Source organism: Crocodylus porosus, unplaced genomic scaffold (assembly GCF_001723895.1).
Source record: "Crocodylus porosus isolate Cpor-Errol unplaced genomic scaffold, CroPor_comp1, whole genome shotgun sequence".
In the NCBI taxonomy this organism is placed as follows: domain Eukaryota; kingdom Metazoa; phylum Chordata; order Crocodylia; family Crocodylidae; genus Crocodylus; species Crocodylus porosus.
Genome location: NW_017728926.1, coordinates 10,554,008 through 10,568,227, shown reverse-complemented (window position 1 = coordinate 10,568,227; position 14,220 = coordinate 10,554,008). Strand labels below are relative to the sequence as shown.

Below are 14,220 nucleotides of genomic sequence, written 5' to 3'. Positions count from 1 at the left end.
GGGAAGCAGGAGATCTGCATCGTCCCTGTGCCTCGGCGTCCCCTGGGCGGGGAGGACGTGTTGGAGGCAGCCTGGAAAAGGGCCCAGACGGCAGCTCCCCGCCAGAGCAGCCTTCAGCCGTGGGTGGACCCGGCGCCCGCCCGGGGAGTTCCAGGCTGAGTCACAGCCCGGCCCCGGAGGCCACGGGCACAGCCGAGCCGGCCGCGGAGCTCCCCGAGGCTGCAAGGGGCCCAGCTGCCGGCTTCGGGCGCCCTCCAGCTGCGCCGCCCGCGGGCAAGCCTTGCTCAGCGCCGGCGTCCGAGCTGCTTGCCGTGGGCCGCGTGCGCCCGCCGTCGGCTCTGCGCTTCGGAGCGGGCGGGGGAGGCGCGGAGCGGCCCCCCCCGGCATTTACGGGCCTGCATAAATGACGGGGGGGAGGTCTGCACGCGCCGCGCCAGCCCAGTTACGCCTCGCCGTCGTCGCTTGGCCCTCGGTGCCATCTCTGCACTTGCCCCGTCCCTGGGTCACGCCGGGGTGGGGGGTCCTGGCGGGGAGATGCCAGCCCACCCCAGGAGCACGCAGGCAGGGACCCCAGCGGGCGAGTTCCCCGGTGCCCCGGCCGTCACCTCTGCGGGTCCCTCCTACGGTTCCCCTGGGCTGCGACCCCATACCCAGGGAGCACCGCCACCTCCTGCCCACGTGCCCCCGTCCCCATCGCCAGCCTACGGCCCCACAGCTCGGCGCGGCGAAGCGGGAGGCCCTTCCCCGAGCCGCGCCTGCCAGCGGGCTGATTTATCTGCTGGGATCTGACATAATTAAAGGCCGCCGGAGGGGGTGGATAATGAGGGGCATGCCAGGCAGGTGGGGTGGGAGGGGGACAGGACGCTGCTTGTGAGCAGGGCCGGGGTGCGCTGCCTCCGAAACTCCCCCCCGGCCTTGAACTTGTGTTGACAGCACAGCAGCAGCGAGGGGGGCTTTTTCCTTCCTTTTTCCCTCCTCCTTTCGGCTTTCCGGGAGCGGGCTCTGCTCCCACTCGCTGCTCCGGGCATGCAGGTGGGAAGCCTTTCCCCCCGCTGCCTCGGGCGCCCACGCAGGTCCGGCCCTGCCAGCTCCCACCTGCTGCAACCCCCTCCGCCATCCGCACCCGCGGCCCGTGCCCACCCCCACGGTGCCTGGGCCGCCGGCCACAGCCTCTCCCCCCCGCTGCGCCCTTTGCCGTTCGCATCCTTCCTCCAGCCGTGCAACTGGCTGCTTTGGCCCGGGGCCCCCAGCCCCCCGCCCGAAGCACCTCCGCCAAACAGCTGGCTGCAAAATACAGCTCCCGGGCACGCTGCCGGCCCGAAGGTCCAGAGTTAACGCCCCGGGCAGGGTTTGGGCTTTGGATGAGGTGTCTGCAGGCAGACGGGGGGTCTGTGCCAATGCTTTCGTGCCTCGGAAATGGCTGGACGTGCAACAGCTGGGCCCGTGGGCTGTGAGCAGGCCCCGGGGACGCCCAGGCCCTGGCCTGCCCCGCGCCTCCGCCTCCCGCTCTCCCCGTCCAAGCCCGGCCGGGAGGACAGGGCCGCTATTGTCTGGCTCGGCGGCTCCCTCTCCACCTCTGGCACCTTCCCCACGCGTCTCCCGACCAGACGAACCTGTTTTCGCTGCTGCGAAGGCACGTCCCTGGGGAAGCGGGAGGGTGGGGCGGGCGGCAGAGGAGAAGCCAGCGGGCAAGTCAGCACAGCACCGCGCCCCTCGAGCCCCTTCGTCCCCCCTTCTCCTCCTCCCCCCTCCGCCGCCCGTGCAGCCGGCGCACAGACGAGGGATTCATACACGCCCGCCCGCGCCGCGCCGCGCCGGCCTGGGGCTACCGGAGGCAGCTCCGGCTCGGGCAGCTCCAGCAGGTGCCGGAGATGAAGCGAAGAAGTCCCCGGGCCGCGGGGGAGAAGCGGGGCAGCGCCAAGCGGAGGCACGGCCGCTGAGGCCTCCCGGGCCCGGCAGCGCTGGGCAGCGGGGCTTCGTGTCGGCGGGCGCCGAGGCAGGAGGCATGGGACGCCTCCCCGGAGCTGCAGCTGCCGCCGGCGCCGCGCACCGGCGTGCCGATGAGGTACCTCCCGTCCGGCCTTCCCTCTCGCCTGCGTCCGCCTTTGTTCTGGGTGGCACGGGGCAAGAGGCCAGGGGTAGGCCCCCGAGGGCCAGGATCGTGCCCAGCCGCCCTGGGGCCCAGAGGGCGTCTCCTGGGCTCAGGGAGCTGAGGTGCAAAGGCTGTTCCCGGGATCCCACCGCCCCCACCACGCGTGGGGCCGTGTCCAGGCCCACGAGCTCAGCGCGGGGGCAAGGGGACAGCCCGCCTGGCGGAGGGAGGTTTGGTAGGCATGTTCGTCCCCCCCAGCCGAGCCCCTGTCTCCCGCGGCGCTGAGCTGAGCGCGATCTGGTCGCGGCAGATCCCTCGGCGCGACTCCCAGGAGAGAGGGAGAAGCCCCGGGGCCCTGGCCGAATGCCCGCTAGGTAACCGCGTGGCCTCCCTCCTTGCTCCCTCCTCCTGCGAGGGACGCGGGGCGGCCTTTGTCCTGGGGAGCTTGCTGCCTGCAGCGGGGTGGCTGGGGCGCTGCGCCCCACAACCAGCACCCGAAGCCTCCTCCGGGACTCGTGGCTCCGGTTCCCGTGCAGACGGGGCTCCGGGCTCCGTGGGTGCCACCCCTGGTTCGCTGCCGAGGCAGGAGGGGTTGGCTGGGGAGGCAGCAGGGCCTGTGGCCCCGTGATTGCTGGGACCCAGGTGTCCTGCCCCCCAGCTGCTGCTCTCATGCCTGGGTCTGGCCCCGGCTGCCGAAGCCAGGGGGTCTTTCCGGCGTGGGATTTGCTGCCCTTCCCCAAGTCCTGTTCCAAGCCCCCCCAGCTCTCCCGGCTCCAAGTCTCCGCTCCGGGATTTCCCTGGGATCCGCTCCTGCCAGCTGCATCCAGGCCGGAGGGGCTTTGTCCCCTTGCATCCCCTCCTGGGGAGGAGAAGCACCAGGCCTGGAGCAGGGGCGAGGGAGGGACACCATTAGGCTGGGAGCTTTCCCTCCCAGACGGCACCCAGGACAGTGCCCGCTACAGCCCCCCTGGGTCAACGGACACTCGTTCACCCCAGCTGACTGTCTGGAGCTTCATTAATGCCCAGCGTTGCATGACGGTACTTAGCACCCCCCACGGCGAAACCCTAACTCTGCCCCTTGCTCTGGCAGAAGCCACCGGGAATGGACAACCAAAGCTGACTCCATAATGCAGTCCACACCCATTTGCAGCAGCACCTGATATGAGCAACAACCTCGTCCCAGCACCGCTCGATATGACCTTTCCCCAGCAACCTACCCTCCCCACTCCCAACTCTTTCCCTACTCGGCGCTTCCCATAACAGCAACAGCTGCTTAGGAGCAACACGGCCCCCAGGCGCCGACGTGTTGCTCCTAACGAGCGTGTCGGGGGTAATTAGACCCAAGACAACAAGGCCGAGGTATGTGCCATATTTGCATTGTGCGCCACTGCTCTGAAATCCGGCCTGGCTCTGCCTCGCAGCCAGCGCAGGGAGGGTTTCTCCCAGCCGCCGAGCCGGAGAAGGGCAGCGTGCTGGGATTGTAACCCAGAGTCGGGCTCCACGGCGCCCGGGACCCCCTTCCCATTTGCTGGTTAGCCCATGACTTGCCACGAGGGTTGCGCTTGAATTTGCCAGTTGTTGCGGCGGCAGCGGTCGGAAAAAGCATCGTCTGCATTTGGGGACCATTTGAGACCCCCTTGAAGCACTGCCAGCAGTTTGGGGATGTTATAAGGTTTTGCAGTGTGGGGCATTTCTTTCCCCACCCATTTTCCCCCGGGAGCTACAGTGCGCCGGGGGTGACGGGGCCAGTGCGAGCCCTCGGTGCTGATAAGCCGGCCATAAGACACTGAACTTTGTTTTCCGGATTTATTGTTCCTCTGAAACACGAGTTACTGTTTAACCAAGGAGCTCCTCCGTGCCAGCTCTTCAAGCAGGACGGTGTGGAGCTAGGCCACCTTCCCCAGTGCTCAGTGAAGCCCCATTGCTCGGGCCAACGCTGGTAGTGACCCCGCCTACGGATCTCCCTGGAGAAGCAACGCGCCGGGATGGCTTTGCCATGGGCCACAGTCCTTCACCCTTCTTGGGTTTCCTAGATGCCTCCAGGTGGGTTTGAGAGCGCTCGGCAAGGTCGGCTCTCAGGCCAACGGCTTGCACAGAGAGCAGCCGGCACATGCGCCCTGTCCCCTCACCGGGTGTTGACTCTGAGCCCTAATGATGGCAGCCCTGCAGGGCTGCCAAGAGCAGGCGCCATGTGCATGGCACGTGGGTCGTCTCAAGAGGAGGCTGATTTCAACTCGGCTCTGATTTCTGATGCTTTCTTCCTTCGTTCCCCTTGGCCCCGGGTCACAGTCACCTTCCTGCAAAGGGCAACGGGTGCCAGCGTCACCTGAGACCAACTCAGCAGGCAGCGAGGCGCGAGGCGTAAGATTCAAGCCCTGGGGGAAAACCCCAGCATCCCCGGGCCCCTCACACCGCTCCCCGCCAGGGGAGACAGATCCCGTCCCCGCAGCCATCTCGGTGCCACCCTGCAGCTGTTTGCAAGCCCGTGCGCCCGTGATTTCCAGGACAGGAGTCTTGGTTTTAACTGCAGCAGAGCTGTTGCTCTGAGCAAGTCTTTGCTGCCGGCTGGAGGGATCTTCTTCCTTCCCAGTGTCTCTGCATGCAGACAGCCCGGGGAGGGTGAAGCCCACAGCCAAACGGTGCCCAGCTGCTGCCACCCTTGCCAGCGGGTCGAGCGGAGGTGGCAGCCAGCTTCCTGGTCTTGATCTTGATACAGGGCTGGGCTCCTTGGGCAGAGGGATGGCGAGAGGGGCAACTGCAGCCTCTCTCTGCTTGTACCCGCTTTGAGCGGGAGCGGGTGGTGCCGCGCAGGGCAGAAATGGAGAGGAGCCGAGTGTGACCTGGCAGCCAGGACGCCTGCGTCCTTCCGAACAGGATCAATCCGGACCCAGTCCGGAGGGGAGCTGGCCCCCTTGGCGCCGTCCGGGGGCACTGGCTTGGTCCTCCCGGGACCTGCATCCAGCCACCTCCTGGAAACATTTCCCTTCTGATCTGGGCAGGAGACGTTCTCTGGGGTTTTGGCGGCTCTGAGGTTTCGCGATCGGGGCTTCAGAGCAAAGCGGCCGGGAGACCAGCCCATGCTGGGTGGTTCAGCGGCTGGCACTGTTCCCGTTGAACTGAAGGCTGGCAGGGTCTCTCCAGCTGTCAGTGGGAGGGAAAATAACCTGTGGGTCATGACAAAGCAGATTGCAGGGGAAGTTGGGGTCATTAGCTCCATTTTGCAGATGGGAAAACTGAGGCCCAAGGGCTCTGGGTGGACTTACCCCCGCTGGCGGTCCGTCCCCGTGTCTGTCTACCAGACCCCGGGTGCAGGGAGCAGATAAAGCCGAGCCATTGTACGTGTCCAGTCCCCGGCCAGCTCATCAGCTCCCACCGCGCCGCGAACGGCCATCGAGCCGCGAAAGCAAACACAGCTCCGGGTCACGCACGGGCACGGATGAATGGGATCCTTTGTGCGCGGGGAACCACCCTGGCAGCCGGAGCAGGGCTTCCCCGCGGCAGCCGGCTCCGTGGTGGCAGTCGCTGGAGGGAGGCTTCGCTCCCTCGGGCCCGGCTGCTCCGGGTGACGCCCGGGTTTCCAGGCCGCGGGAAGGAGGCAGCTGGGCTGCATCGTCGCCCGCCGGGGCAGGGAGAAGCGAAGGGGCTTCTTTCTCCCAGGCACGTGGCCCAGACGGCCCCTGGGGTGGCCAAAGCCTCGTGGCCCGCCACCGCGGTGGCTGCTGGCCGGCGTGGAGCGGGGGTTTCCTCCGGTCGCCGAGCCATCGTGCCCCGTCCCTGATGCATGCCTTGCTGTGTCTCCCCCCTCCAGGTTTGAGGCCCGGCCTTGCCCTTGGGGATGGACTACCGCCCCCGGCCTGACTTCCAGCCGCACTTGACCTCAGCGCCGTACCGTCACGCCAGCGAGGGCATGGGGGTCCTCACCGTGGGCGAGCCCCAGGGCCCAGCCAGGCACCACGTGGCCGTCTGCAAGCAGGAGAGCTTGTCCTTCGTGGAGCTGCCCGCCCTCCAGCCGCCGGCTCCAGGGGACCGCGGCCTGTTCCAGAGCTCCTCCGAGGATCGGGGCCCAGAGAGCCCCCCGCCGTGCCCCGAAGGCTGGCCCCCCGCCCCGCAGGGCTACCTGGACTTCTGCCACGGGACGGGCTGGATCCCGGACGCCTGGGCCCCCTCTGGGAGCTGTGCCGGGGGCGGGGGCGCGCAGCCCGGGACGGCAGGGCTCTGCGCCCCGCAGGGCCGGCAGGTGCAGGGGAAGGCGGACAGCTGGCCCCACGGCCGCCCCCCCGAGGCGTCCGACTCGCCCCCCTCGTCGTTCAGCGACTCCTCTCTCCACGAGCTGCTCGGCGGGCCGGCCGCCCGGCGGCGAGGGTCCCAGGGGACAGGCAAGGAGAAGCTGGCCTGTGAGTACTCCCCACAGGGGACTCGCCTGGTACGAGACCCAGCTACGGTTGTTCTCCGTGCACGGAGAACCCGGCAGCCCGCGGCCCAGAGGCAGCCGGGGAGCGCCCCACGCGGAGCCCGCTCGTGTAGCGGGAGGTTGTTGGAGGAGGACAGGCCGCGACCTGGGCCTGGACCTGGCTCAGCTCCCTTGGCAGCTCTGCCACTGCCCCCCAGTGCGACCTTGGGCACATCACTTAGCCTTCCAGGGTTTTTAGCTCTGGGATGCACCTCTTGCTGGAACGCGCATGTGCAAAGAGCGGTGTGGTGAGGCACGGGAGGGAAGAAAGCTTTGCAGTGGCGAGTCTGGAGGCCATTGGCTGCATCTGTGCCTCAGTTTCCCCATCTGTAACCTGCAGGCCTACCTCACGAGAGCATGGAGTGTGCGACACTCTCCCTGCCTGAGTCGCACCTCCCTCCCCCAGCTTGAGCGTGTTGCATGCGTTCATCCAGGAGCGGGAAGCAGCCTCCTGCGGCTGAAGCCCCATCCCACGGCGCCCTCCCTGCCCCGCGCTTCCCTCCAGTGCAGCTGACCGTCTCCCCCTTCCTTGCAGGGAGGAAAATCCGGGTCTACTCCCCGGACAGCCCCAGCGACAGCATCCCCAGCCTGGAGGGGGACAGGCGATTCCCGTGCCCCGAGGCCACGCGGCCCGCAGGGGAGCTCACGCTGGGGGAGATGGCGCTGCGGGCGCTGGGGCCGGCTCCGGATGGGTACCCCCGCGAGGTGCCCGAGACGCTGGACCTGGCGCTGCCCCCGCACGCGGGCGGCCAGAGCGCCAAGGCCTCGGCGGATCAGGAGAGGCGACGCTTCTCCGCCTCGGAGCTCGTGAACCGGCTGCAGCTGTCTCAGCGCCGCGGCACCTTCGCCCTCAAGCTGGGCAAGTCCCTGTCCGCCCGCGGCGCTGCCAAGGAGAAAGGAGCTGGGGCAAGCCAGGAAGGTACTGGGGTTTTCGCACTGGTCACACTGGTGTGGTTGGCTCGGAGCTGTTGATTGCCTGCGAGTTAGCGTCCTTCCTTGCTTGGGCCCTCCGTCCTACTCCTGTTGCTCTCGGGAGAGTGTGGTCTCCGCACCTAGCCCAAATGCCCGTGGCCCTGCCGCCTGTCTTTGGTGGGGAACCCACTCTGCCACGCAGCGGGTCGCTTCTCCCCTTCCCCGTAGCCGGCAGGGCCCGCTGGCTTGGCGAGCAAGGCGCTCGGACACAAGGCAGGCGAGGGGTTGCGGGTGCGAGTGGTGCCCATCTCTGCACAGGTGCATTGTGGGCTTTTCCCTTGTGCACCGAGACGGGGACCGCGGTGCCCCTCGCAGGGGAGGAAGGCACCGGCTCAGGGACCGTGCAAACCTGCTCCCCCTCGTTGCAGGGAAACTGGGAGGAAGGGAGCGGAGCTGCGGCGCCGACGAGCATCCGCCCCCAGCCAGCGACGGCGGGCCCAGGTACAGGCCGGTGGCTCTCCTCTGGATGCGGGAGACGCGGGGCCGTGACACCCGGGCGTGGGGTCACCTGGGCCGGGGCAGGTCTAAGCCCTCATGCCTGGCCGGGGCCTCTCCCCTTCTCTCCAGGGCCAAGGCGGAGCAGGAGGCCCCCGGGGGGGCCGCGCTGAAGCACGAGAGGCGGCAGTCCCGGTTCCTCCTGAACTGTAAGCAGCCGCGGTCCCGCCCCAGGCCTCGGCCCCTGCGGCCCGGGCAAGGGCAGGGCCCGGGGGCCTAGAGAGGAGAGCCAGTGCCCCGCCACGCCGTGCTGGAGGGCACGGCCCACGGCCCTCCTGCCCCCGGAGACGGGCTGTGCACCCATCTCCCCATGGCCCGGGCAGGCACGGGCCTCCTACCCCGGGTGCTGGGGCGGAGGGCACCCTTCTGCCGGTGCCGGCGCAGGAGCCCTGAATCCCGCCCCGCCGCCCCGCAGCCATCCTGTACCAGGAGTACAGCGCCGTGGCCATCGACCGGGAGATCCAGCGGCAGAAGCGGGAGGACGCGCTGGCGGAGGAGGAGGACGAGGCGCTGGCGCCGCCCAAGACCAACCTGTCTCCCAGCAGCTCCTTCCGCTCGCAGCGCGCGTCCCGCGGCTCCACCTTCTCGCTGTGGCAGGACATCCCGGACGTGCGGAGCAGCGGGGTCCTCGGCACCATCAGCCTCCAGGAGTGCAAGCTGCAGGAGGTGGGCGCTCAGCCCGCTGGCACGGACCGGGCATCGCCCTCCCCGCGGCGATGGGGGCTGGCACGAGGCAGCTGCTAGGTCCCCTGGCATCTCTTGCCGGCGTCTGCTCCCAGGCGTAGCGGGGGGCGATGCCGGTGGCACGCGGCCATCCCCACCCTGATGCCCGTCCCCAACTCAGGGCCTCTGCCCCCCGCCCCGCAGGCCAAGTTTGAGCTGATCACCTCGGAGGCCTCGTACATCCACAGCCTGTCCATCGCGGTGGACCACTTCATGAACTCCCGGGAGCTGAACGAGTGCCTGGGGCCCCAGGAGAAGCAGTGGCTCTTCTCCAAGCTGCCCGAGGTGAAGGACGTCAGCGAAAGGTCAGCTCAGAGGTTGCCCGCTCAAGCCCCGTAGAGACCCTGCCCCCCAAAGGGCACAGGAGCGGGGCAGGGGGCCGTGCCCGCTCCCCTGAGCCCCCGCGCGGTGCCGTGACCCCGGCAGGTTCCTGCTGGAGCTGGAGGAGCGGCTGGAGGAGGACATCCTGCTCTTCGACGTGTGCGACATCGTGCTGCGCCACTGCCCCGCTTTCCGCCGCGTCTACCTGCCCTACGTCACCAACCAGGCCTACCAGGAGCAGACCTACCAGCGCCTGCTGTGCGTGCCCCGCTCGCCACGGGAGGCGGGGGTGGGGGCACGGGGTCCTTGGGGGGCTCACCCCCCCCCCGCCCCGTCTCCACGGTCCTGTCCCAGCTCCTCGAAGGGAAGCTCTGTGCGGGCACCCCAACATTTCCCCCCGCTGGGAGCACCCCTGGTCTCTGCACCTCCTGGGACCCTCCCAACGCCCTGTCTTTGCAGGCAGGACAATGCCAAGTTCCCAGGCATCCTGGCCAAGCTGGAAGAGGGGCCCGTGTGTCAGCGCCTGCCCCTCACGTCCTTCCTGATCCTGCCCTTCCAGAGAATCATGCGCCTGAAGATGCTGGTGGAGGTGAGCCCTGCCGCGCCGGGCCCCCGGGGGAGGTCTCCTGGGGCACAGAGCAGGGCGGGCAGGGCAGAGAAGGGGAGTGCTGGCCTGGGAAGCGACCTCAGCAGCAATGAGGAGGTGAGAGGATGGATGTGTGCAGGATGGTTTGGGCAGGGCTGATCCTGCCTCAGGCAGGGTTAGGCTAGCTGCGGCCACTGGCGCTCCCTTGCAGCCCAAGCTCGCTAGGCTCCCGTGATTTTCAGGCCTTTGGGGCGGTTTTGGGAACAAAACCGTCCGTGTGCAATAGATGAATTGAGAGCTTCGCGCTGCAACAGTGGTGGCTGGGCTCTGGCATCTCCCTAACACTGTGACGGTGCAAAGCGACGGGGGAAATCAGAGCCTGGATCAGAGCGGGTCTCGCCGGGCGAAGCTGGGGCTGGGTGCGCGGGCGGGATGTCCCCTCACGGGCGCGTGCCGGCCGGATCCCACGCACGTTCTGGGCAGCTCAGGTCCCTACGTCCCCTGCTTGCAGAACATCCTGAAACGGACCCTGCAGGGCTCCCGGGATGAGGACACGGCCACCAAAGCCTTCAACGAGCTCAAGAAGGTACGGGGCATGTCCGTGCCGGCCTGGCGGCGAGTCCCTGGGCGCTTGCTCCGGCGCGGTGGGAGGGCACGGCGGAGCGGAGCAGGCCTGTGGGTGCATCGCTGCATCTCTGGACATGCGGGTGAGACCCCACCAGAGCCTGGGGGAGCTCTAGTTTGCCTTTCTGGAGGCTGGGGTGGGAGACCCCCCGACACCGGCAATCAGGGGAGGCCGGGGCAGGTCCGCGGGGGCTGCTGGCCGGATGGGAGCAGTGAGCAGGCCCCTAAGAGACGCGTCTCCCCGCAGCTGGTGAAGGAGTGCAACGCCAGTGTCCGCTCCATGAAGAGGACAGAGGAGCTCATTCACCTGAACAAGAAAATCCACTTTGAGAGTAAGGTGAGTGCTGTGAGTATCCCTCCCCCGGGCACAGGGCAGGGAGTGGGGAAAGAACCGGGCACCTCTTGCAAGGCAGCGACTCCGGGGAGAGCAGCAAGGACCGGGACCTTGCAGAGACCTGCGCTCGGGTACGTCTGTCCCTGCCCGAAGGGGCTGCGCTCAGGTCAGGTATCAGATGGGACCTGCAAGGAACCAGCTTGGGGCAATGGGCACTGCACAAGCTGGCGCGCAGCTCCCAGCTCTCGCTATTCGGCGTCAAGCTCAAGGGCGGCAGGCCCCGAAAGCGCCCACGGCACTGCTGCTTCCCGCTGGCAATCGGCACACGCTGCTCTGAGCTCCCGGGACCCACGGGCCCGATTCCCCACCTCCTCCCTCCCCCCCAGATCTTCCCGCTGATCTCCCAGTCGCGCTGGCTCGTGAAACACGGGGAGCTGGTGGAAGTGGACGTGCCGCTGCTCAGCACGTTCGCCTCCAAGTTCAAGCTGTGCACCCGCACTGTGTACCTGCACCTCTTCAACGACTGTCTCCTGCTGTCCCGACGCAAGGAGTGAGAGCTGGGGCGCGGGTCTGGGTCCCGGGGGGCTGCCGGGGGAGGTGAGACCCTGGCACAAGGCCAAGGGAGCAGAGGGGTGGCAGCGTGGACCAGTCTAGCTCTCTCCGACCTGGCACCCCCACTCGAGTCCCCCGGGACAGGGGGCATCTCAGTCACGGGGCGCTGGCCGTGGGGCATTAGATGCCCGGAGGGCAGGCGCCCATGGGTGCTCGCGGCTGGGGTTATCTCGGGTGCTGGCGATACTCAGCTCTGCCCAGAGGGCCCGGCCGGCTCGGCGCTATCACAGGCACCGAGCGGGCCCTCTCGCTCCTCGCCCGCAGGACGGGGAAGTTTGCCGTGTTCGCTCACGCCAAGATGCCCGAGCTCAAAGTGACCGACCTGAGCAAGAAGCTCCAGGGGATCCCGGGGCAGATCTTCCACCTGCAGCTCTTCGACAGCCAGAGCCTGAAGCACCAGATCCTGCTGCGGGCGCAGACCGAGTGAGTGCCGGGGAGACTTTTTTTTTTCTGTTTTTTTTGCACCGGTCCTGGAAGCACTGCAGTACCAGGTCGACGCATGGATGGCACGGTCAGCTGGGCCGGCCCAGATCCCCTAGGCCAGCTCAGCATCCTCATCCCTGGAGGGTTTTGGGTAGGCCTATGCCCCGACAGCTGAGGGTGGGTACCCCGTGGGTCCCGAGCGCAGCAGAGGTGGTGTCCAGGCCGCCGCTCGGTCCAGTGCTGGAGCGGAGTGGGGCCGTCCGGGAGAGATCTCCGGCGTTCACGGTTAGGTCCTTCAGGGATACTCTCTCCCAGCTGCCACCGTGGCCTGCCGCGGGGCAGGGGCTCTGCTGACCAGCCTCTCCCGCAGGAGCGAGAAGCAGCGATGGATGTCGGCGATGGTGCCCTGCAGCCCCCAGGCGGGCAAGGAGCATGTCACCGAGACCGCAGGTACCTGCCCGCCGCGAGCTGCCCCACTCCCCGGCCGTCGGGGCATCGTCCCGATTGCAGCCCAGCCGCTCTGCTGGGACGGGCCCCGGACCGTCGGTGCGGTCGCGCCGGTCTGCCCCCCGCTAGCATTACAGTGGGGCACCCCTTGGGGCCCAATCCTGGGGGGTGCCCGTTTTCCGAGCGGCGCGCCCCGGCCGGCGGCTCACGCCCGCGTCCCGCTCCTAGACAGCGCCCAGGTGCAGTGCGTCAAGGGCTACAAGGCCCAGGAGCACGACGAGCTGACGCTGGAGAAGGCCGACATCCTGGCCGTCAAGACCAGGACCAGCGACGGTGAGGGGCTCCGCACCCCGCTCCCCGCAGCGGCACCCCCGCCCCCCGCCCGGCTAACGCGGGGCCGTCTCTGTCGCGCAGGGTGGATCGAGGCCATCCGCCTGTCGGACGGCGAGCGGGGCTGGGTGCCCAAGGGCCACGTGGAGGAGATCACCAGCCGCAGCGCCCGGCTGCGCAACCTGCGGGAGAGCGACCGCCTCAAGCACGCCACGCGCAAGCTGGAGCAGGGCCAGGCCTGAGCCCCCGGGGCGGGACCCCTCCCCAGGACAGAGACCCGGGGCCGTGCCTGGGGGGTCTCCAGCGGCCCCCGGGAACGAGGCCTCTCCTTGCACGGACCTGCCTTCTCCTCCGGCCGCTCTCCTGGAGGGGGACGCGTGGGCACCTCGGGGCCAGATCCTGACCGGGTCCGGGGAGGCACAGCTGCATGGCCGGTGCAGCGGGCATCTCACCTCTGCCCCGACTGCTGGGCGAGGGCCGGGACCGAGCGAAGCCGAGCTCCCCTCATCCAGCAAGGGGCATCTTCAGGCCCCCGCGGCTGTGTGGCTGCAGAGTTTCAAGGGAGCCCAAGGGAGTTAGGTGCCTGGATCCCCTGGAGGGAGGACGGGTCTCAGGGAAGGGCCTGACTCCCTCAGAAAGCCGCAGCATGATCCCTGGGGCCCGTTGTGCCTACTGAGGGCTGGGCCGAGACCGCAAGGACAAGACCCCGGGCATGGGCGTTGCTCCCTGGCGCGGGGGTGCGGGAGCATCGGCCCCAGCGGGGCGGGGAGCTGCAGCCGAGGTGCCAGGCAGGGTCCTGAGGAACCTCTCTGTCATTATGGGCACCATTAAATGCCTCAGATTTGCTGGCGGGGAAGAAGGGCATGCGTCTCGCCGAGCCACCCACCCTCCACCCTAGCCTGGAAGCCTCCGGCCCCTCCGTCCTGCCCCCGTCTCGCCGTGCCGGACCAGGTCTGCCCCGCCGCCCCGCCTCGGGCCTGTGGCCACACCTGGATCCGAGCAGCCCCGGGTGGTGGCTGGCTCCTGGGTGGGACCCGCCGCATCCAGCCCCGATCCCACAGCAGCTGCAGGCACCGATATGCAGGCGGGGGCTCCATCCGGGGGCTGCACGGCCGCTCTCCGGGAGCCTCCTGGGGGATTACGGCCCAGGGCAGCCTCACCCGGTGCCTCGTGGCAGGGCTGGGGGGGGAGCATGGAACACGGACTCATCTTGTGACCTGGGCACGACCACCCCCCACCGAGCCTCGCGCTGCAGCCACCAGGCAAGGCCGCTCCGGCCGGGTACCCAGCTGTGCCGGGCCAGGAGGGCATGCGAGTTAAGCCAGGACAGCCCTCCGTCCTGCCTGGCGACCTAGGCTCCTGCCCTGGGCGCAGGGACAGCAGCAGCAGAGGGGCCGAGCATCGGTCCCAGGGCTCCGGCCTGGGGCTCTGCATCCGGTCCCCGAGCTCGCGCACAGCCCAGGCCACACAGGGCAGCTTCTTCTTTGGCCTGTCTGGGGAGGGTCTGAGCCCATCCAGCCAGCCACCCCCTTCATAGTTTCATAGTTTCTAGGGTTGGAAAGGACCTGAGCAGATCATCGAGTCCGACCCCCTGCCATGGCAGGAAAGAGTACTGGGGTCAAACGACCCCGGCAAGGGGTTTGTCTAACCTCCTCTTAAACACCCCCAGGCTAGGAGCCAGCACCACTTCTCTTGGAAGCTGGTCCCAGACCCTAGCCGCCCTGACCGTGAAGTCGCGCCTCCTGATATCTAACCTAAAACTACCCCCTGCCAGCTTGTGACCGTTATTCCTGGTCACTCCTGGCGGTGCT

The 14,220-nt window shown here is 68.4% G+C and overlaps 1 protein-coding gene across 3 annotated transcripts; it reads left to right on the top strand.

Annotated features, from left to right (window-relative positions):
* Nucleotides 1-1,669: 1,669 nt before the first annotated feature.
* Nucleotides 1,670-13,259, top strand: ARHGEF19 (Rho guanine nucleotide exchange factor 19). 3 transcript variants are annotated; one of them, XM_019541444.1, is made up of 16 exons: nucleotides 1,670-2,065; nucleotides 5,901-6,486; nucleotides 7,078-7,461; nucleotides 7,883-7,955; nucleotides 8,082-8,158; nucleotides 8,425-8,675; nucleotides 8,877-9,037; nucleotides 9,159-9,311; nucleotides 9,513-9,642; nucleotides 10,151-10,225; nucleotides 10,511-10,600; nucleotides 10,984-11,147; nucleotides 11,474-11,632; nucleotides 12,003-12,082; nucleotides 12,308-12,412; nucleotides 12,494-12,651. In XM_019541444.1, exons 2-16 carry the CDS (start codon nucleotides 5,928-5,930, stop codon nucleotides 12,649-12,651), a joined length of 2,619 nt encoding a protein of 872 aa, XP_019396989.1. In that variant the 5' UTR covers nucleotides 1,670-2,065; nucleotides 5,901-5,927. The 3 variants fall into 3 exon arrangements, with proteins under 3 accessions (XP_019396989.1, XP_019396990.1, XP_019396991.1); XM_019541445.1 differs by lacking the exon at nucleotides 1,670-2,065 and adding an exon at nucleotides 3,205-3,451; XM_019541446.1 differs by lacking the exon at nucleotides 1,670-2,065 and having other exon boundaries at nucleotides 5,928-6,486; nucleotides 12,494-13,259.
* The last annotated feature ends 961 nt before the right edge of the window (nucleotides 13,260-14,220 follow it).